Below are 23,107 nucleotides of genomic sequence, written 5' to 3' on the forward strand. Positions count from 1 at the left end.
AAAGAAATTTAAAATCAATACAGTGTTTTATGCATCAGAGTAGGCAGAATAATTTTAACATCACTTTGAAGCGAAAACTCTAGACTAAAATATACAGTTCCAAAAAGTTTTTTTGTTTGTTTGTTTGTTTGTTTTTTCAAAAAACATGCATATATGTAATTCTCTCAAAAATACAAACATGTACATACTTGTTGCGCACATATTATTGTAGCCTAGTTTGTGCTGAATACAGCGTAATGTGACTTGTCATTAATGTGTTTATAAGCAACTGAAAAAAGCACAAATGTCAGTGTATGTTAAACTTCTCCAGGGCCCCAAATTAGCCTCAGACCCCAGAGGGTTAACATCACAAGACAGTGTTGTGAAGCAGTAATTTTTCATTGTATAAGGAAAACTTGTTGAGTCTGTTCTACTCAGACAAAGTAATTTTTAACACTTCATCTCCTGATTCCTGCTGTTTCTGTCTCTTGGACTGCTAGAGGACTTAACATGTTTTGGATGCCAGAGAAAATTCAATGCTGACTAGTTTTAGATACCTGATAAAATTGATATCTTCTGATGGGAGGTATAGTATAGGAGCTGGATTCCCTAAGAATATAATTCTTCTCAGTTGGTGAACCCATTTAAATATTCATGTCACTGTTTGTTTTTGTCATAAACATTCATTCTATTCTAGGTCTGATCTTCACTCTAATGCTCAGCGTCCTCAAGGGATGGATGAGAACATGATAAATTAAATAAAGGTCTGAATTCTCAGAAATCTGTGGGGCAAAATATACTTCCTGTTGTTTTTTTAGGCAGTTTATATCTGTGGTTTGCATTAGAATTCAGTCAGTCATTCAGTCAGTAAAGGTACACCAGTCACACTCTGAAAAATAAGGTAGGCTCCCTTTCTTTTTAAAATAATTATTATCATCATGATAAAATAAATAAAAAACTTTCCTGAGTTAAGTATAAATACAAAATATACAGTTATAAGTTAATTTCTATTATTTATATAATATTTGATTGCTTACTGATTATTGTAAGATGTTTTATCTAGTGTGTGATTAAGATGCATATATCACATTATTATTTTTTTATTTTATTTTTATTTTGCAAATGTAAAGGTCCTTTCACTCTTAAAGTATAATTTACTCACTTGCATATTTCTAGAGAACTAAAATGTATTATATGGAAGCTTGTTTCCACCAGGGAATAAAACAATTTAAAAGATAATTTAATTTTTCTCACTATTGCTAGTTTACATCTCGCAATTCAGATTTTTTTTTTTCTCTCACAATTGCAAGATATAAAGTCAGAATTTTGACTTTTCTCTTGCAATTCTGACTTTATAACTCGCAATTCTGACTTCTTTTCTCAGAATTGTGAGATATAAACTCACAATTGCGAGTTATAATGTATGGAACCTTGTTTCTGCCACAGAAAAAAAAAAAAAAAGGTAAGTGTGACTTTTTATCTGACAGTTCTGACTTTTTTCTCGCAATTGCGAGTTATACAGTCAAAATTGCATGATGTAAAGTCGCAATTGTATGGAAGCCCATTTCCGCCACATAATAAAAAAAATAAAAAGTCGAAATTATGACTCTAAAAGTCATAATTATGAGATAAAAAGTCGAATTATGACATTTTATGACAAATTATCGACTTTCTATCTCACAATTATGACTTTTAAAGTCATAATTTCGAGTGAGTCATAATTTTGACTTTATATCTCATAATTTCGACTTTTTATTTTTTTTCTTATGTGGTGAAAATGACATTTTTGACTTTTAAAGTCATAATTTCGACTTAGTAAATCATAATTTCGATTTAGTAAATCATAATTTTTTCTCCTTTTTTCTCAGAATTGCGAGTTTATATCACAATTTTGACTTTATGTCTCAGAATTGTGTATTATAAAGTCAGAATTGTGCAATATAAAGTTGAAATTGTGAGGGAAAAAAGTCAGAATTGTGAGTTATAAAGTCAGAATTGCAAGATATAAACTCACAATTGCGACTTTATATCACGCAATTTTGACTTTATAACTCACAATTGCGAGAAAAAAAGTCAGAATTGTCAGATAAAGTCACACTTGCCTTTTTTACATTTTATTCTGTGGTGGAAATAAGGTTCCATAGCATTAACCTCAATAACAAAACAAAAAAATAAAATCTCGCTTGACCTCCTAAGCGAGGCCCATTTCTAGCTTTAACTCTTTTTCTGTTTGTCCACTATTGCTTGTGACCTCGTAAGCATGGGTAAATGCTAAGCTTAGAATGATGTTGGATTTGTACATACTTCTCTTCTGTCTTGACTGTCTGACTTATGAAATCTCATATTATCTTTGTATTTGCTTCAAGTAATCATTGACTGAATTTGCTATCCCTTTATCAACAAATATCATTGTCCAACAACCTTGTCTACTTATTCTACTTACACCAATATGATCAATAAACTATCAAATTTTGTTTCCAATTTTTATCTCCTGAGAACTCTGTATGAACACTATAATTAAAGCCTGTCCAGTGCCCTAGATAAAGATTGTTGTATGCGCAAAGTAATCAGTAACATTTTTGATCAATTTCTGTGTTTTTGCCTCTTCAGTTTCTAGAGTCCAGTCCAGCATGGGTGTACGGGCACAAGTTCTTTTCTGCTGGCTTCAGGGTATGATTTTAAAGCATTATTTCTATACATTATATGAATAAATGTACAAATGAATGAATATAGAATTTTTTATGTTTACTTACTTTCACTGATTGTATTATTATTATTATTATTATTATTATTATTATTTTGCAGTTATTTGTGCTGTCGTGTTTGGTGATGTTTGGAAGGTGCAGATAGAGTCTGAAATGGAGGCTCTGGTCTCATCTTGTGTCGTGTTGCCCTGTTCATTCAAATACCCTGCTCAACAACAGCCCTCCAGTCGTATTAAAGGCATGTGGCACATGAAGGACAACAGGGAGGATTTAATCTATCACAATGATCCTACAAGGGTTCTAGAAAATTTCAAGGGTCGTACAAAACTGACTGGGTCACTTGGTGATTTAAACTGCTCCTTGGAGATTGATGAAGTCAAAAACCATGACAATGGCCCGTATTGTTTCAGGGTAGAATTAGAGACATCTAAAACAGACAAATACTCCTTTGTGGATAACTGTGTGACAATTAATATGATTGGTAAGTGTGCTTTTGAGCTGTCAGCTGTAATTACAGTTTCTAAATATGGTAAAATAAAATAGAGAGTTTATATTTAAATAATCTAATTTTTGCTTTTATTTACTATGTGAAATATGTGTATCATTCAAAATATGTATAGAGCAAGCATCAAAACCAGTGATGCAGGCTGAGACGGCTGTGCAAGAGGGTCAACCCGCAGTCTTCAAATGCTCTGTCCGGCACACCTGTCCGTCCCATCAGCCCACTCTCACCTGGAGCCACTCTGGAAAAACAATGATGGGCTACACAGAGATTGGTCATGGAAAATGGGAGGCAGAATCTCTCCTTACCTTCACCCCAACAAAAGAGGATGATCACACCTCTATCACATGCACAGTCAAGTACCACGGGAGTGTCAGGGGTGAAATGCAAGCCACTCAGTCTATCTTTGTGAAAGGTATAACAATAAAACTCTTCTGTGTGTATAAGTGATAATTTTAAGTAATTAAGTGATTTTTGTTTTTATCAGAACAAGCAACTCTCAGCCACATCCTCATACCAACCATCTCTGGGCTTGGAGCTGCTCTTTTTGTTGGATTACTGTGTGTTTTCATTGTCAAGAGATACAAGTGAGTCTGCATCTGATTTAAGCATAAAGATCACTGACTAATATTAAGGAATGCATTCCTAAAAACATTTGATATTTGTGTAAATTCCTTAATTTGATTGTAAAATTGGTTTCTTTTAAAACACACAAACAAGGAAACTGCACACCAAACAAATTCAAAGTTCAAAATCCGTTGAAAAGTAGAATTTAATGAAGATTCTTATATTAAGTGACAGAAGGAACAGCTGTCTAAAGTTGTGAAGATTTAAGCACAGAAGATAGTCCAAGATGAACTGAAACGTGGTTTTTTTTTTTTTTTTTTTTGTACAGTCACTTTTTGTTTGGTATTCTGTTGTCACTTTATATGAGTCTTAAGTAAAATACTAATATTCAATTGATCTTGAACTTTGAATTTGTTTCGTGTGCAGTTTATTTCTTTTTTTTTTTTTTAACTGAATCTATGCACCCAGAAAATACTGTGTAACGGAAGCCAACTAGTAGTCGCTGTGTGAGTAAACCTCACTCCTCTGATCTCAAGAGATGCTCTAGCGACTGACACTAGGGGTTGCTGCCTTTAGCCTCCTTGTTAGAGCGTCCGACTCCCAGGACGCTCTAACCCGAGACCCAGGTTCGAGGCCTGCGCAGAGCGTGGCGAGTAGGACCTGGGTAGAGGGGTTACACATGTACAAATTGGACCAGGACTTTTTCTTATTCTTTTAAATCCCTGCACTTTATACTCAACTCCAGTCCTCGAGACCCTCATGCCAGAATGATTTAGGTGTCTCCCAGAAGCTGATGAGTTGAATCATGTGTTTTAATTAGTGAGACATTTAAAGCATTCTGATAGGATTGGAGTTGAGTAACACTGTCATAATGCATTATCAAATGCTCACATATAAAGTGCAGGGTTTTAAAAGAATAAGAAAAAGTCCTGGACACTTTCAGTATCTTTCATTAATACTTTGTTTTAAATCACTCAAATCTTTCCCAGGAATCGCATTGCAGAGCTGCAATCCAGAAACGACAATGGGTGAGTATACAGCAATTCTACCTGGGAACATTATAGTGCCTCAGTCTGATTTTAAAATGTGTGGCTTTGAGTCTGTGAGCTTTGAATTATCTATAGTAGTGTTCTCGAAAAAGCAGATAAAACAGACTTTTAGCATAATAAATATATATTCATAAAACACTTCATTCTGGTTCTCAAATCTGATTTGAGAGCCTTTTTCCAGCCATGCGATATTCCTCCAGTATCAGCACTAGTGCCGTTTCACCATTTGTATCACTCCACTTGCAACATTGCTCACAGAGAGTGTAATGGCGAACGAGCAAACCACTATAATTTTACAAATACTACTGCTGTTGTATCACAGATTGTAGTTTTAAGAGTTTTTTAGGCAAGAATGTAGTTTTTTTAGACCTCAAATATGCAACTTATATATGAACATAGTGCATATTTTACCGTTTGTTTAGACTTTTTCGGTGATTGAGCTCCAGTCGTCAGCCATTCAGCGCTCATGTACCCGCCGAGAACAGAGTCATCTCAGCTAGTCCTTTGGCAATTTGCCACTGGCTCTTATGTAGATAGTGTTTAAATATGAGGTATAATTCAATTTGGGTATATCAAACGGGCAATTTTTGGTATTATTAATCTATTACTTGTTCCATAGCAAATCGATTTGGGTAAGGGCATAGTTTCATAACTTCATATTTTTATTCCTGTAAGCTACTATAAATAGCACTGCTTTTGTACTTTTAACCAAATGTAAAAGTTCAACTTTACTTCAACTTAAGAGTTGTATAAATGCATTATCACACTGAAAAATATCACACATAGTCGTGCGGCATGGCTGTATATCAGCAAGCTGTGTGTAAAGAGGGATACCTGATTTGGTGGCAGGATGGTGCTGGCTCTGACACAGACACACACACACACACACACACACACACACACACACACACATTTCAATTTTTCCGCTATGATCCGGGTGCACACGAGACCTATAGCACTTTCAATGATAATTCAATGTACTCATAACATGTCCAGGGAGTGGGCCGCCAAAACCCACTTCCCTACATTGTGATTACCCGACCTGCGGCCTCGTGCCTACGGCTGGATCACAGCTGTGCTGTTATGCAGCCACATCACACGGCTACTCGTGGGATATTGCTTGTGTTTATTTCCTATTGTACAAACTTCTTATATATTTATAATGTCTAATATTGTTTATTTAAATATTATTGATCAATAAACAGAGATAGGCACAAATACATCAAAAAGTATTTAGTTACAAATTACAAATATTTATCAAATGTATTTAAATAAAATACAAAATACAAACAAAATTTACAAGTAATCATTTGAAGTGCCAACGTAACTGTGGAGACAGGCGTAAGAGTATAGAATATCAGAATATCATCGTTTAATGCTGAAGATGTGCTTTGGCAAGACAGCGAGAATGAGCTTCTCTCACGTTGCCACGTACGGTCATAATAAAAGATAATTACGCATACCACTAGGTGGCTTGTGTGCAGTGGTAAGGCAGCTTTACATTAATTTAAAGGATTAGTTCACTTTCAAATAAAATTTGACCCAAAGCTTTACTCACCCTCAAGCCTCACCCTTCAACTTACGAAGAAACTGTAAATCTCTCGCAGTTCAAAACGCTCACGCTACCTCCTATGCCTTCCCTATTCAACTTACAGAAAAAGCTTAACTGACGCAAACCCAGTTCCATTTTTTTTTTTCTTAAATTGAATATGGAAAGTGGTCTGGCGGAAGCTTTAAATTCAAGATATTTAAAGTGTACCTAAAATATACTTGCAGTAGTTCCACTTTAGAACAATCAAATATACATAAGTATATCTTAAGTTGGACCTCAGCACCATTTCTGGATAACTAAAGTACAAGTACAAAATAAGTTGTTCCATCACTCCTGCCCCAGAAAAAAGAGACAGCGTGCATGGAATAAACTACAGTATGCATTTCTTAACATGCATTGCAATAAAATAAAGTAACGAGAGGAACATCGTCCAGCATAACAAAGTAAAAGTACAGTTTTGTTGTTTTTTTCATTAGAAATGTACTCGAGTCAAAGTAAAAGTACCTACATTTAAATCTACTCTTAAAAGTACAAATTAAAAAAAAAAAACCTTGTCAATGTAACAGAGTAAATGTTACTACCCACATCTGTTAAATGTATATCCAAATGCAAATGAAGACATTATATCTGAACAATTTTGTTATCAGTCTGAACATTATGTTCTCATCAATAAGAGTTTGCTTAACCCTGTTTAAAAATATGCCTGTGCTGCCATGTAGTGGTTATACTATATATTACATTTGTTTTTGTTTTTATTTCTTTCAACCAGATAGCACTAATCTGCCTATTTTAACTTACACATACTGCTTTAATTGAAATTAAATTGAATAAAATGTGTTTATTTTTAATAATTTTTAATAACTCATAATAGCCAACTTCCTTTCGGGCTGACGTATGACTATTAGTGTGAAAGTTGTTCGGGTGGTCAAAGTGGTCAAAATCATGTCTGACCCACTCCATGTCTCCCGACTATATTGCGCATCTTATGATGTAGCTATCCTATCTTACTCGTGCTGTTCACTTTTCATAATCAACATAGATGAAATAAAAAAATAACATTATAATATTAAAAGATAAATATGAAACTAAATATGTTTTTTCTCACATGCTCTGCTGTGTAGAGTATCTCCTCTGTCTTATTAGACAACATGATTTTGCACGGCAGTAGCAGCTCGCGCTGCATCTTCTTTTGTTTTATGTCAGGTGGCAGCGTTAAGGTGCAATACCACCACCTATTGTACTTTGGGATGTCAACCAGGTATTGGCGCTGGATTATTTATGTGTCATATTATCATGTGTATTATTCATTTTAAATATTGCGGTTTTCATGATATATTGTCTGATCCTTAATTAACACAATATTGATTTTTCACGTTTTGAATATCACGGTTATTGTCAATACCAGTACATCGCAACACCCCTAGTCTGATGCACATGGCACACTAAACTGGAAACACCAGGATTTTCAAAGTTGCCATCTGGTTGGTTGAATTCTATAGGATGTCCAGGTGACGTGTGTGTCATGTTCTTTAATGGTCCGCCTGGAAACAAATGGCGTGATGCCAAACCCCCTTGTGGAAGAAGAACGCCATTGTGTTTACAACTGTGACAATGAGTGCTTTCCAGGATCAACTAAACGCTGGATTATCAAAAGTACTGTATGTGAAGTTTTCGGCTCCATTGTTGCGGTAAACTTGCACAACGTTCTTGAATGAATAACTTATTAGATGCACACATCTGTTATTGTAGGGACATCGACTTTACAATATCATGATGCGGAACAGAACAAACTGTGATTTGTTGCGTTAAATATCAATCAAACGTCCTCTTGGGCAATCCTTTGCCAATGAAAGCTGCGATAGAGTCCAGACTGACGGCAGAAGGTCTGACTATGCGAGACTATCAAGAGTGTAACTGACACACACCCACACACACACAGACACACACGCACACACAGAGGCAAGTGTTAGATCAAAGGATCAGTTGGAGACTGTTTTACCAGTTAGTTGTGCCAGAAGATTCAACAAAATTTCAAACAACAACAACAACAACAAAAATCTATACTGTGATAGAAATAAGTCTTTGATAATGTCTAAATACAAACATCCAAATTTAATACCTAATGATATCTCTCAAGGGTAGCATGTACAGGATAAAAAGCAACAGTCCTTGTACTGAGCCTTGCGGTACATAGTGAACTTGTAATTAATATGAAACCTCTTCATTCACTGCTACAAATTGGTAATCATCAAAAAATTATGATTTGAACCATAGCAATGCAATTCCACTAATTCCAATGTAATTTTCGAGTCTATTCAAAATGTTGTGGTCAATAATATCAAATGCAGCACTAAGATCCAGTAACACAAATAGAGAGATACCACGATCCGATGAGAAGAGCAAATCATTTGTAACTCTAATGAGAGCAGTCTCAGTACAATGGTAGGGTCTAAATCCAGACTGGAAATCATCGCTGATACCATTTCTTTTTAAAAAGGAACACAGTTGTGAGGATACTGCAATTTCTTGTATTTTTGACAGAAGAAAGTAGATTTGAGATCAGTCTGTAATTAACTAATTCTTTGGTATCAAGTTCCATTTTTTTAAATAAGAGGTTTAAAACAGCCAGATTAAAAGGTTTTGGTACATATCCTAATGACAATGATGGATTAATAATATTAAGAAAGGATCTATAATTTCTGAAAGTCCAAAGTAGCAGAAGAGAGTGTTGCCTCTAGAGAACCCCAAAACCCCCCACCCCCAGAGAGCTTGGGGGTCTAAGCAGCACTCTCACCCAAAGCCTTAGAGTAGGGAAACAGATCTGAGGACCGTTCTTCTTACAAAGGAGGCTGTGGGAAAGAAGCCAGAGGGCAGTCCCCTCTGGGGAGGGATGAGGAATGATCGTTCCTCTGCGGAGCCCTCAGGAAATTGATGTTTGTATCCCGCCGTCAAGTGCGCTTCAGGAGCCAGCGGTTTCTGTGTCTGCTCCAAAGGCTTGCGGCCAAGCAATGCTCGTGTCCGCACACCGAAAGTCAATTAATCCCTGCCAGTCATCCGCTTCGAGAACGTCACTCCAAGAACACCCAAGAACACCCAAGATCAGCCTCGAGAGTTCAGTTCAGAAGTTCACTACCTGCTAGTAAATGAGGCCATAGAACCTGTTCCTCCTCCAGACTGGGAGCCCGGGTTCTACAGCCGGTACTTTATTGTTCCAAAGAAGGATGGGGGTTGCATTTGATTTTAGATCTGAGGCGCTTAAACCCTTCTCTGAGTAAATTCAGTTTCAAGATGCTCACTGTTCCCATCATCGTGAGTCAAATCAGGTCTGAGGACTGGTTTGTCACGATAGATCTCAAGGACGCATACTTTCACATTTCCATCCTTCCTTCTCATACGAAGTTCCTGAGGTTTGCTTTCGGGGGCGATGCGTTCCAGTATCGGGTTCTTCCATTCAGCCTAGCTCTCTCCCCTCGCACGTTCACCAAATGAATGGATGCAGCCCTGGCCCCGCTGAGGCTTCAGAGCATCTGTGTGTTGAACTATATTGGCTCAATTTCGAGAACTGTCAGTTCGGCATCGAGATGTCAAGCTTGGGGTTGAGACTTAACACAAAAAAAGAGTGTGCTGACACCCGCCCAGAGAACTACATTATTGGGGTTGGTATGGGATTTGACTACGATGCGGGCACAATGTCTTCTGCACGTATCAACTCCATCCTGTGCGATGGTTTCCAGGATAAAGCTAGACCGCGGCATCACTATAAAGCAGTTTCAAACATTGCTAGGGCTCATGGCAGCTGCATCCAACGTCCTACCTTTTGGTTTTCTGCACATGAGGCCCCTACAGTGGTGGCTAAATGCCAAGGGGTTTTCCCTGAGGGGAAACCCGTTCCGTATGATCAGGGTTATGTGCAAATGCCTTCATTCCTTGTCCATATGGAGAAAACCTTGGTTTCTGTCCCAAGGCCCAGTTTTGGGAGCACCATATCACCAAAAAAATCATCTCAACAGATGCATCCCTCATGGGCTGTGGTGCGGTCACGTACGGCCGATTTGAAAGAGGTCTGTGGCAGGACCACCGATCTTCTTGGCACAATAATTGCCTAGAGTTGTTTGCGGTCTTCAATGCTCTGAGGAGCTTCCTCCCAGACCTCAGGGGTCACCACATTCTGGTCCAAACAGACAACATATCGGTGGTCTTCTATTTGAATCATCAAGGGGGGTCTGAGGGTGCGCCCTCTATCCAGACTGGCACACCAGATCCTCTTGTGGTCCCAGGGATGTCCCCGGGGACAAGAATCAGGGAGCGGACCTCCTGTCGAGGCAGGGGCTGAGGCAGGGGCTGAGGCAGGGGCAACCCGAGGTGGTGAAGTCGATATGCGAGAGGTTTGGTCCAGTTGAAGTGGACTTTTTCGCATCTCGAGAGTTGACCCACTGTCCATTGTGGTTTTCCCTCATCCAACCAGCCCTGCTGGGGTTGGATGCCATGGTGCAGGTGTGTAAGCATTTCCCACGATCGCTCTGTCCCTGGGAGTTCTGGAGAGAGTCCGACGAGAAAGGGTCACTTTGGTACTGATAGCCCCATTCTGGCCAGCCTGAGTATGGTTTGCGGACATCATAACATTCCTGGCAGGTCCTCCTTGTCTCAGGCGGGAGGCACAATATTTCATCCTCGGCCAAAGCTGTGGAAACTGTGGGTCTGGCCCTGTCGGTTGAAATAGTTGAAACCATACTTGGTTACAGAGCTCCATCCACGAGGAGATTGTATGGCCTAAAGTGGAATGTTTTCTACTTGGTGTAGAGAGCGTGGTTTGGACCCAGTTAACTGCCTGGTGGCTTCAGTACTGGAGTTCCTCCAAGATCGCTTCTCTGCTGGTCTTACCCCGTCCACACTTAAGGTGTAAGTGGCTGCCATTGCGGCTTTCCATGCTCATATAAGTGATGTGCCTTTGGGGAGGCACCAGTTGGTCATACGTTTCCTCCATGGTGCATGGAAGATGAGACCTGCGACTTGGACCAGAGTCCCAACCTTGGATCTGGCGGCAGTCCTCAAAGGGTTGTCACTGCCCCCTTCAAACCTTGAGCCAGCAGCAGCTAAATCCTAGACCGGGCTACGTGCCTAAGGTGCCTTCTAACATGGCACAGTCTATGGTTCTACAAGCCTTCCATCCTCCACCACATGTGTCGGTGGAAGCAAAGGCTTCATCTGCTCTGCCCTGTCAGAGTATTGAATGTTTATATTCAGAAGTCTGCTCAATGGAGGAAGTCAGATCAGTTGTTGGTGTGCATTGGGTCACCTAAGAAGGGGCTCCATGCTTATAAGCAAACAATTAGTAATTGGATCGTTCAGGCTATTGCCTCGGACTATCAGGTGCGTAACCTACCTTCATCTTTGGCCTTGAGGGCTCATTCTACTAGGGGCATGGCGTCCTCTAGAGCTCTCCTTTCAGGGGTTCCCCTTCAGGAGATCTGTGATACAGCTGGCTGGGCCACTCCACACACCTTCATCACATTTTATAGTCTACACCTCCCTTCCACACCAGGCGCACAGGTGCTCTCATCCTAAGTTGTGCCTGTTTCAGCTTGACACTAGGACAGACATGTTTGGGTATGGTATAGTGGGTATTCATTCCCCAAAGTGTCGTTACCGACACAGTGTGAGTTCCCTCGAAAGGGACCTCTCAGGTTACGTATGTAACCCTTGTTCCCTGAGAAGGAAATGAGACACTGTGTCTCTTTGCCACACCTCCTCATGTCTGGGAGCAACTTGATTCTTCGCAAAAGCTAACTCTGTTGTGTGCCGGCATCCCTTTGTCATCCTTTTGGCCAGAGGGGCAGTTCTCCTCTGGCCAACAGCAAACAGTGCGTGATAATGATTCAGGCAGCTTTACAGGTCATAAGCCCGACTGGGATTGCAACAGTCAAAATATTTAATCCAGTTCCATCTAGTTAAAGATCGTATTCATCAGGCTGGAATGGGATGGTTTGTTGGGAATCTGTGCCACTGGCTGTCGTGTCGGTGAGGCCTTCACAGGGGATGATCTAGTTGACACAATCTCTGCTGACACTTCAGGGCTGCGTTGTTCTCGTGTCTAGGTGCAGGTCCTCAATCTCACCTGGATACAGCCCAGATCCGACTGACTATGGTAAACCTCGGGATAAACAGAGAGACTAATATTAGCATAGATGCCATTCTCTGCGCTTCACTGACAAGCTGCGCATAAAAAATTACAGGCTTTGCCAAATTGTGTGCAGTTTAATTTTAATTAATAATTAATCATGCAGGCCTACTCTAAACTAGACCTCTGAGGAAATGGGATCCTGGGTTATCTTATTTTATGTTTCACACAGCTCTTACTTTACCCAGAGTTAACAATTAATTTTGGTTATTCATAATCTGACATGTCACACTATAAATTCTTAAACCCTGGTTTACTGTTTCTATGTGGATAGGCCTATATGCGGTGTCAAATACAAAATGACATTTGGTTTTCAACCTTTGAGAATGGGTAAAATATATAGAGTCACACTGGGATCCCCATACCTTTGGGACCGAACCATATAGGGCCTGATGAAAATAGAAAAATGAATGAAAAATGAAAATGCCAAAAGAGAAATATATTAAGAACTGGAATCTAAAATGATTTAAGATATCTTTAACACTTCTTGAGTTACAGACATGCAAACATGAGAAAAACAATATTAAAGGAATAGTTCACCCAAAACTGAAAATTCTGTCATCACTTTTACTCACCCTCAATACTATTGAAGTCAATGGAGTCCATCATTTGTTTGTTTACACACATTCTTTAAAATTTCTTCTTTTGTGTTCAGCAGAAGAAATAAATACATACAGGTTTGAAACAACTTGAGGGTAAAAGAGTAAAAGTGATGGCAGAATTTTCATTTTTGGGTAAACTAACCCTTTTAATGCTATTCAGACAAGAATGTTCTATGCAACTGTTAAGGATAAAGGGAAACAATATACTTTTTTTTTTTTTTTTTTTTTTTTTAACATTACTTGTTCGTCAGACATTCCTCTTTAAAAGAAATAATTATCAGCTGAGTGCAAAGTGACCAACATGTGTTTTTTGACCCCTGAGAATGTGTACAGTTTAACAGTTTACTCATGGAGATTGAAATTCCTATTTCTCTGGAAATTAATCATACAGGGCATTAAGAATTAAGATACCAAAAGAAAAGTTTAAGAACCAAAATCTAAAAGGGTATTAAGATATCTTTAATACTTCTTGAGTTCTAGGCATGTAGACTTTGGTGGAAAAAAAAGTGTGTTTTCACATTTTTGAACTGTCTCCATTGGCATATAATGCAACAAAGATTGCTGAAGTCAACAGATTTTACTAATAGACCTACCAATCTCTGTGTAAAAATAAAATAACAATGCTGCCGTCTTTCTAAAGTCATTTTACTCCACTTTAATTTGGCTCCAAATCTCAGTTGAAAATTGTCATTTTCACATGTTCACCCCATCTACAACATATTGGACTACTCAGTAAATATTCATCCATGACATTTAATATTTTGGCTTTCTTTTTCTGTTATAAAATGAAATAAAGAAAGGTCAAACTGTATGTCTGCTGACTGGGGTGGAGAGAGTACATTGTGTGTTTAAAGATGCTTCCTGCTAATAAAAGCACACATATTCTAATTAGTAACTGTATTATTAGATTGGTAAAATATAACAATAAGAACCCTTAAGTAAACAATGTAATTGAAAGTTAAAAGTCATCATAATTGATTTACCAATGATGATGTAAATGTTTTTTGTTGTTGCTGTTTTTAAGAATATGGAGTCGACTATCAAGAATGTCTCACAGGTAATTAATAAACTTTTGAGTGTTTTAATGCATTGCATAACTGCATTGAATAACTGAATAATCAACCTCTATCAGTTATGAGTGAACTTGAATTGAATTAAATCCTTGACTTTCGTGTGTGTGTGTGTGTGTGTGTGTGTGTGTGTGTGTGTGATCACCAGGTTTCGTTCAGGTGAAGGCAGCGGTGGTCCAGGTGGCGTAGAGCAAAGTCAAGGACACAACAGGTTCTAAAGCGCTCTTCTGCAACAAACCAGGACAAAACAAATCCTCTAATGGAAATTTACTCAATCTGTGATTTTATTTGGATTTTAGTTATGGTATAGAGTTGTTTTTTATGAATAGAGTTATCAGCAGTAATTGATGGTGTAGGGTTGGATACTATCTATCTATGCAAAGTTGTACTTTTCTCATAAAATTCATTTTCTCAGTAGAAATCAGCACTGTCAGATAATTTGTCAAATATTCATTATGAATATTGACAAATATGGTAAATATGGTATATATGTTTTTTTTTTTTTTTTTTTTTTTTTTTTTTTTTGGTATTAGTAGTTAATAATGGGTCTAGTTACAATAAGGGAAGTCACCTAAACTCAGATCAGTTGTTTTACAGATTGTGTGATGATTGTTGATCTGTGTGACCTTACTGAAGAGGTGTGTGTGTGTGTGTATATATATATATATATACATACATACATACACACACACACACACACACACCTGTTCATATTCTCAGTGTAACAAGTATATTAAATACCCAATATCCACACTATACATACATACGTATATATATATATATATATATATATATATATTAGTGTGGGTATTGGGTATTTAATATACTTGTTACACTGAGAAAGAAATGTTTAGCGCGTTCAAAATAGCCTTTTTAATGCAATTGAAGCAGCATCCGCATTTTTTTTTTTTTTCCCTGGCATAGTTTTGCTAGCGTTACAGTATATGATCATGCTCTCATTCATTCAAGTGCTTTTAAACCATTCAAGCACAATAAGATGCAAAAGAGAACTCAATTCAGTACTGGTGCGCTGTCTGTGAAGCAGCTCTCTGTAAACAACCTGAAACGCATGCACAGAAAGCCCCTTCTCAGCGTGCCAGTACAAATTTGAATTCTCTTTTGCATATTATTGCACCCGAACCGACAAACACAAAATTATGTCAAAATGGCAAATTTTTTTAATCAGTAAAGACTTGGGAGAAAATCGGATATGTCAGATTTGCGTCATGTCTTGTGACGCAGCCTAATAAACAAGCTGAAGTCTGTCATTAATGTTAATCCAACAAATGAAAAAGAGAAAACCACACAGTGTTCTTGACTGAATAACATTTGTAGCTTTAATAATGATCCATCTGCATTTAAATTATACAGTGCAGTGTTATATTACATTTGATTAATTTATTCAATTTATGTATATTTTTGTATACGTTTAGACCTACCTGAAAATCTTAAAGCACTGTTTACAAGGAGGTTACATGGGTCAAGAACAACCAAAAATAAGTTTACAGAAAAAAGCCTATTAAAAGTTTTTTTTTTTTTTTTTTAATTGCTTTTCAATTAGAAGAAGTGCTTTCTCGCGCTCGCGATCAGTTCTCCTTGCGCCTGAATAGTCAAATACACGCACACACAGATGTCAAGATGTCCGTCGTGTGGAGTATCTCGCATGAATACAGTCGCTTATGGCTTAAGTGGACGTAATCAGGTGGGTAATAACTGGATATGTGTCAGTATATTAGGTATATGCATTCAGCAGCCCAATTAAATACCTGTCTGTCATTAATGTTAGTCAAACAACAAAAAATGTTAAATAAATGTATACATGTTAAATAAACCTACTGTATCTGATTTTTTTTTTTTAATTTACTATTGTTTTTGTAATTTGCTTCTTTGTTCTTTTATATAGCCTAACAAAAATAACTTATAATTTATCGTATTAGCCAGTGCTTATATTGCCCACCTGTAGGCTAAATACCAGCTGATATACAATGTAGTCTTGATTTGGGTGGTCAATCTGCATTTGAAAGTTTGAAAGAGTTTTAAGTCTTCTAAATCAAGTAAAATGACTCAAAATCAAGTAATTTATGCATGCCAAAGTCAACTTTAATCATACAAAATGTAATTTCCCAACAGCAAAATTGTGGCCAGTGAAAGTGCTGAGTGGCTAGTAACTTTGGAAAACCACTAGCCACAGTGGCTGGTGAGCAAAAAAGTTAATGTCAAGCCCTGTATATAATATATATATATATATATATATATATATATATATAAAACAAGAATTCAGCTGTGACATTTCTGCTATTTGTAGTAAGTTCACAGACACCCAGCATCATTATTTATGGTTTACTGTCTTTATCAACACAAAATAGGCGTCATTTGAAAGCTTAGAGTCTGAACTTTGCAATGCATGTAGCCAATTCGATTAACTCCTAAATAGTGTTGAGTTATTTGCTGATGAATAGAAGAAAAAAAAAAGTTTTCATAATTTACTTAACTAAAAACAAATATGTAGATTTCAAGTGGCATTTTTACTCACAACTCATAATGCACAGATCGTAGAAAATGCATTATTTAAAGCAGATTCTCACAATTAAAAAAAGTCCAAAATCGTAATCCCTTGCATTGATCACGAGATATTCCTCGTGAAGGAACGATTTTTAAAATGCCCATTGGGGCGTCAAGGGCTAAACAAAAAGGCTACCTTGGTTCCAAATGCTATAACTTTTGATTACTTCATGCTATCACCACAAAATTTGATCCAGATGCATCTATAGGAGAGCTTCATCAAAGAATGTTCCTCCTATCTTATTTCCTTCCTGAATTATTGCATGTCAAATAAGAACGATATATAAAATAATGTAAAAAAAATATATATATTTGTCTTTTATCAGCAGTTTTTTCAGTATGAGAATGTCCAGTTGTAATGTAATTTATATTTTCTAACCTTTTGACTCTCCTTGCTATAGTATGGAGTTATGAGACTTTTGTGTATGTTTTAACTTTAAACTTTAAACAACTGCCTGAACTCTAACTCTAAAAGTGCCTTCAGGTCTTAAAGGGTTAATCCAGAGATTAAATCGGAGACTTTCGGGCTTTGTGCCATTGCTCCATTGCTGTGGACAGAAACCTTAAAAATTGCTTTTTTTTTTTTTTTTTTTACTTATAACTTTTGAAAAGCTTGGCATGAATCCTTTGGATTCATTAGGACATACCAAGTAAATTTAAATAATGGATCTGCAAATGCTTATTTTCTGTTTTTGTAGACAACCTTGTCAAGAGAGACAAGACTACTAAAGCCTGAACAAAGGCAAGTTGAAAATATAAATATAATATACAAAATAAGCATAAACTATGCACAAAAAATTTGAAATCATGCTATTTAAACATCACATGACTATTTAAACATCACATCTCTCAACAGACGGAGCAACTGGAGTCGATTTTCTAGGTAATAAATATTTACATTTTCTGTTCATTTTGTGTTATGTTTTTTATTACATAATAAAACATTCCAATTTGATCATTTCATTCTCTCTCTCTCTCTCTCTCTCTCTCTCTCTCTCTTGTAATTTGTAGACACCAATCACCCAGAAACAATGCAAATCTGAGAGCAGAATACAAGAATTTTATTCTTTAAAAAGGAAAAAAGAATTCAGTTAAAAAAAAAAAAAAAAAAAAATCCATACATTTTAGATTTTAGAGTATACATTTGAATAAAAACAACCAACTTGTCTTTGTGTATGTATATATATATATATATATATATATATATTGTATACAGAATAATATATGAATCATGAAAGCATGTTAAAGTCAACACAAAGTTACACACTACAGACTCAAAAAAGTATTTATGTATTATTTACGTTTCTAAAATTGGAAACTTCCTGCAGCATATGATCATATTTTTTTTTTTTTTCCATTTCCATTTCACATTGTTGTCATCAATAAATTAAAATTTAAAGTGACACAGAGGTCAGTTATATTTCAGCATTTTTTTTTCAGACAGCATTTAAAATCACAGAAGTTAAATGTGTTTTCTGTGTGTTTCTTGAGAGCAAAAATGTACTCACATGGTAGGATTTTGGCTCACTGAGATGCATGGGGAAGAATAAGAATTTAAATATCACATATGTTTGAATTTATCACAACAACTGTTAAACTAAAAGTATTTAATAGACTGTTTTATTATTATTCTTTTTTTTTAAGTCACAAATTCCGTTATTCCATTTCTGTTCTTTAAAAAACAATGTGAAAGAACCAAGCTCAGTCTTGAAGTGGCATGGGGACTTGTGATACTTTTTTATAACTTTTATTATGACATTTTTTAATAGACTGCATTCAACAGTATTATTTTGCTGTGTAACATGAATATAATGAATTTAGGGAATTTAATTTGAGGGACTCATACTGTATGTGGTTCAAATGCTCTGTACCTCTTTGGTGATGGCATATGAGGTTTGAAGATACCTTTTGTATTAATTTTTTTTTTTTGCGTAAAAATTATGCTTGTACTACCTTTCTTTAAAAGAAAGAAACATACGTTTGGCTTAAGTGTTCACAGTTTTTTTTGTTTGTTTGTTTGTCCCATAGTTGCTTGCTTAGATATCTACAATTTTTTGGTGGGCTGCAGCATTATGTCATTTCAAGGGAAAAAATTTCTAGAAAGTGTAGACATCAAAGCAATAACAACATAGCTCCCCTCCTCTTTTTGACCCAAACCTAAAGCCTTCATTCACTTCATGAATTTTATATTTTGCTGTGCTTGATACTAGTTTCTTCTTACCCAATCCACAGGAAGCTAAGAATGTTAGTAATAAAAAAAGGGAAATGATTTGTTACATTTAAGCAAAACACAGAAGAGTACAGTCTCATTTATTTTGAAGCCACTTTCACTTCTCAGTTTGGTAGTTTCTTGTTGTTACAGGGCACAGCTGAAAACATCAGATGGGCAGAAAGTACACACACACACACACACACACACACACACAAAAAAAAAACCTTGCATATCAGTGCAAGTCCATTGTTAAATCTTGCTCAACAGACACTGTATTGCCTGCTAACAACATTTCATCTGTTTCGTATACAACAGCAATCGATTTGACTCTGGAGCATGACAGGACCTTTGTTTTTTCATTTACTTTTCCAAGGTACAGTGTGTTTTCTTTAACATTTACGTTTCTGCTGCTGAACATTTATTCATCAAATTAAATAAAATCATTAAATGACTTAAGAATGATAAATGCTACATGCATAAAAGTATTGCAAAAGTTCCAAAGTTGCCAAAAATTACAGGGGAAACAAAACAAATAACAGTTTAGAAAACAATATATGCTATTTAAATGACTACTACTAACCAGAATTAAGAATTAGGTATAAGGTAACAGTTGAACCACTGAAACAGTCAGCAATGCTGGCTAGTTTAGGCAAGTCTACTTAGAATTTTTATAGTTTGCTATTTTTCTTATAGTCTATAATAATAATAATAATAATAATATGCCTGTTGAGAATTAAAACAATGACTGCTTAAACACTTAATGACACCAACTTTTGTCCCACAGCTGTTCTGCTATTTGATACTTTAGCATGGGAAGTGAAAATGCCAAAAGATATTCATGGCCTCCAGGGTTCCTGTCTGGTTATACCATGTTCTTTCTCTTACTCAAGATACCCACCCAAAAACCCACGTAGAGTTGTATGGTATCAGTGGGTCTCCAAAGGTTATCCTTTAGTTTATGATCCTTTGCATGCAGATGATGTCATTCAGAAGTTTAAAGGAAAAACTGATTTATATGGAAAATCGAGTTGGGATTGCAGTCTGCTGATCAAAAACCTTGAACAGACTCATCATGGAGAGAAATTGTATGCATGGATTGACCCTGAAAACGTTGGATGGCGCACCTACGCATTTTATGATGTCACCTCCACAGTTCTAGTTGATGGCACGTACTATAAATTTCTTTAAATTTCCTTGACTCCCATCTGGTTATGAGAGTGTGTTGCCTAATTGTGACATTTCTGATATTTGTAGCAAGTCCACAGCAGCCCAGCATCAGTATTTATGGAGGTGAAAGGATGGGTGACACCATCACAGTAGCATGTTCAACTTTCCACACGTGTCCATACAGCAAACCAAACATCATTCTGAATGGAACTGAAGGAACTGATCAATTAGACAATGAGCATATTAAAGACGGCTTGTGGAAAATCACCCTAAAACGCACAAGTGTTGTAAAGACAGAAAGCTTAGATATTGAGTGTTCTGTAACACATCATGGTGGCATAACAGTGACAGCTACAAAGGTCAAAAGTGCACAGTGTAAGTGATCTATGCATGTTTGCACTAATGGGCCTTTTGAATCATTAGTTATGATACTTTATGTTGTGCATTAATAAGGATTAATCTTATCCTTTTAGCCCCTTTCCATTATGAGGCAGACAAAACCACTGGATTGAAGACTCTACATTTCCTAGTGCCCTCACTTGTGTTTCTCCTCGCTTGCATACTTGCTGGAGTCATCATATACAAGAAAAGAAATGGGTAACTCTTTGTGTGTGTATGTATGTGTATACTTATTCTTTAAAAAAAGGGTTTAGACCTTATTCTCTGACGTAGGAGATCATGTTGGAACAGATTTTCGTGGTAGGAATTTCCTTTATCGAATTTTCTTTCTTTCTTTCTCTCTCTCTTTCTTTCTTTCTATGTATCTTTGTTTTTGGTCCTGAGACTAAATTTAATATTTCTCCCCCAGACAAATGAGTATGTCTGAAAGAAGAACAGTTTTGACGAACAATGAACACAGGAGTGATATCAGGCAAGTGTAACCTAAATAGGTAAAATGTAAGTTTGATTTTATATTTGCTGGTTTACTGTATGTTACTAGTCCAAAAATCCCCAATGCAATATCCAGTAGCATCTACAGTAGTTACTGGACAGACTGTCAGTTTGTGTTTTAGAGGTGATCATTTATTAGTAAATCATTAGTCTCTATGAGTGATTGACTGAATCATTCAATTGGGTGATTCGCTCAAAGCATTGCATTAACATATTACTATCACTATTTGTGCCATAGAAAGATAAGGGCTGCATCCGAAATCACATACTCTCTTATGTAGGTACTTATTTTGAATAAGTAATTACTTTACGATCACTAAAATAGTATGTTCTATATAGTATGCATGCGTGTAGTATAAATGTAGCCTACACTCACCATGCTGTCATTTTGATGTGACCTGCCAGTGTCAGTTTAGTCACTTCACTGCAATTCACAAATCCTCTCCTGTGGCCTCATGGGATAGGTAAGTGTCCATCTTCAGAATCAGAATGAGCTTTATTGCCAAGTATGTTTACACATACTGTACGAGGAATTTGTCTTGGTGACAGAAGCTTTCATAGCACAGACAGAATAACAGTGACACAAACAGATTACAAAGTCCACAAACAGGATCCTCAAATAAGTTTCTGGTTTGTCCAGATGTTGCAGGACGTAGTGCAGTCGCACAGTGATTTGTTGAAGATCTTTGTGAAGTTGGGGGCCAGCTGGACAGCAAAGGTTTTTAGACAGGCTGGTAAAACACCATCTGGGCCTGGAAGACCCGTCCCACATCTTCTTCACAGACCCAATGCTGGAGGGAGGGAGAGGGGGGATGCTGGAGGGAGGGATAGGGGGGGTGTTGGAGGTGTTGATGAATGCGTGGAGAGAAGGTCAGAACAGGTGAGACTTCAAACATTTTTCAAACCTGCAATAAAACTCATTAAAATCATCGGTCAGTTGTTCATTCTACACAGTGCTGGGTATCTTTTTGCGTAAGCTTTTTTCAGCTTTTCAGAGTAGTTCCTTTTAGCCACTCTAAACTTCTTTGTCAGTGTGTTTTTGGCCTGTTTACACAAGACTATGTCCCCATTCCTGTAGGCAACTTCTTTGGCCTTATGAATCTGAGTTTTGCAGTGAACCAGTTTGTCAGTGCTGTAAGTTAAAGGGATAGTTCACCTAAAAATGAAAATTTGATGTTTATCTGCTTACCCCCAGAGCATCCAAGATGTAGGTGACTTTGTTTCTTCAGTAGAACACAAATGATGATTTTTAACTCCAACCGTCGCGGTCTGTCAGTCAAATAATGTGTGTAAATGAGAACTCCATTTATAAGAGTCAAATAAACACGACAGACAAATCCAAATTAAACCCTGCGGCTCGTGACGACACATTGATGCCCTAAGACACGAAACGATTGGTTTGTGCGAGAAACCAAACAGTATTTATATAATTTTTACCTCTAAAACACCACTATGTCCAACTCCGTTCAGCATCCGGTTAGTGAGGTCAAAAAAACGCGCTCTGATGACGGAACTGATGTCTCGCGCTTTGCTTCAATGAGTGCGAGACATCACTTCTGTAGTCAAAGCGCGTTTTTTTGACCTCACTAACCGGATGCTGAACGTAGTTGGACATAGTGGTGTTTTAGAGGTAAAAATGATATAAATACTGTTCGGTTTCTCGCACAAACCGATCATTTCGTGTCTTAGGACATCAATTGGTGTCGTCACGAGCCGCAAGGTTTAATTTGGATTTGTCTGTCATGTTTATTTGACTCTTATAAATGGAGTTCCCATTTACACACATTATTTGACTGACAGGCCGCAACGTTTGGAGTTAAAAATCATCATTTGTGTTCTACTGAAGAAACAAAGTCACCTACATCTTGGATGCCCTGGGGGTAAGCAGATAAACATCAAATTTTCATTTTTGGGTGAACTATCCCTTTAAATGAGTCCTGGCAGGAATGCACATATCCTCACAGAAACTGAAATATGATGTTACAGTCTCTGTGAGATCATCCAGTTAGGTGGCAGCAGCCTCAAAAACACTCCAATCAGTGCACTCGAAGCAGGCTTGTAAATCCCACTC

At 37.0% G+C, this 23,107-nt stretch overlaps 2 protein-coding genes and 1 long non-coding RNA gene across 17 annotated transcripts in view; 2 read left to right on the top strand and 1 right to left on the bottom strand.

Annotated features, from left to right (window-relative positions):
• Window positions 1–23,107, top strand: part of LOC127496289 (sialoadhesin-like) — a 256,687-nt gene that overhangs the window by 180,397 nt on the left and 53,183 nt on the right. Inside the window, exons 1-3 of one of the 15 annotated variants that reach the window (XM_051864144.1) lie at window positions 18,104–19,351; window positions 20,619–20,742; window positions 20,954–21,016. The exons of 12 other annotated variants lie outside the window; for them this stretch is intronic. In XM_051864144.1, the coding sequence (XP_051720104.1) occupies window positions 19,315–19,351; window positions 20,619–20,742; window positions 20,954–21,016 (224 nt within the window). In that variant the 5' untranslated portion in view covers window positions 18,104–19,314. Of the gene's footprint in view, window positions 1–17,777; window positions 17,854–18,103; window positions 19,352–20,618; window positions 20,743–20,953; window positions 21,017–23,107 lie in introns of those variants that run through there. 2 more of the 15 variants (XM_051864131.1, XM_051864133.1) reach the window with 2 other exon arrangements.
• Window positions 851–14,916, top strand: LOC127496311 (sialic acid-binding Ig-like lectin 14). The gene is made up of 8 exons (XM_051864207.1): window positions 851–880; window positions 2,590–2,649; window positions 2,785–3,165; window positions 3,305–3,601; window positions 3,674–3,773; window positions 4,743–4,781; window positions 14,159–14,191; window positions 14,353–14,916. The coding sequence occupies exons 2-8, from the start codon at window positions 2,610–2,612 to the stop codon at window positions 14,420–14,422; spliced, it is 960 nt and encodes a 319-aa protein (XP_051720167.1). The 5' UTR covers window positions 851–880; window positions 2,590–2,609; the 3' UTR covers window positions 14,423–14,916.
• LOC127496331 (uncharacterized) overlaps window positions 8,334–23,107 on the bottom strand; it is a 41,863-nt gene continuing 27,089 nt past the window's right edge. Inside the window, exon 2 of the long non-coding RNA XR_007925299.1 lies at window positions 8,334–12,505. This is a non-coding gene — a long non-coding RNA (uncharacterized LOC127496331). The remainder of the gene's footprint in view (window positions 12,506–23,107) is intronic.

This window comes from Ctenopharyngodon idella, chromosome 15 (genome assembly GCF_019924925.1).
Source record: "Ctenopharyngodon idella isolate HZGC_01 chromosome 15, HZGC01, whole genome shotgun sequence".
Lineage (NCBI taxonomy): Eukaryota > Metazoa > Chordata > Actinopteri > Cypriniformes > Xenocyprididae > Ctenopharyngodon > Ctenopharyngodon idella.

Coding starts and splice junctions, on each gene's coding strand:
- LOC127496311 (XM_051864207.1), top strand. CDS start 2,610: ATGGGTGTACGGGCACAAGTTCTTTTCTGCTGGCTTCAGG. Junction 3,602..3,673: donor TCAGTCTATCTTTGTGAAAG/GTATAACAATAA, acceptor TGTTTTTATCAG/AACAAGCAACTCTCAGCCAC. Junction 3,774..4,742: donor TTCATTGTCAAGAGATACAA/GTGAGTCTGCAT, acceptor AATCTTTCCCAG/GAATCGCATTGCAGAGCTGC.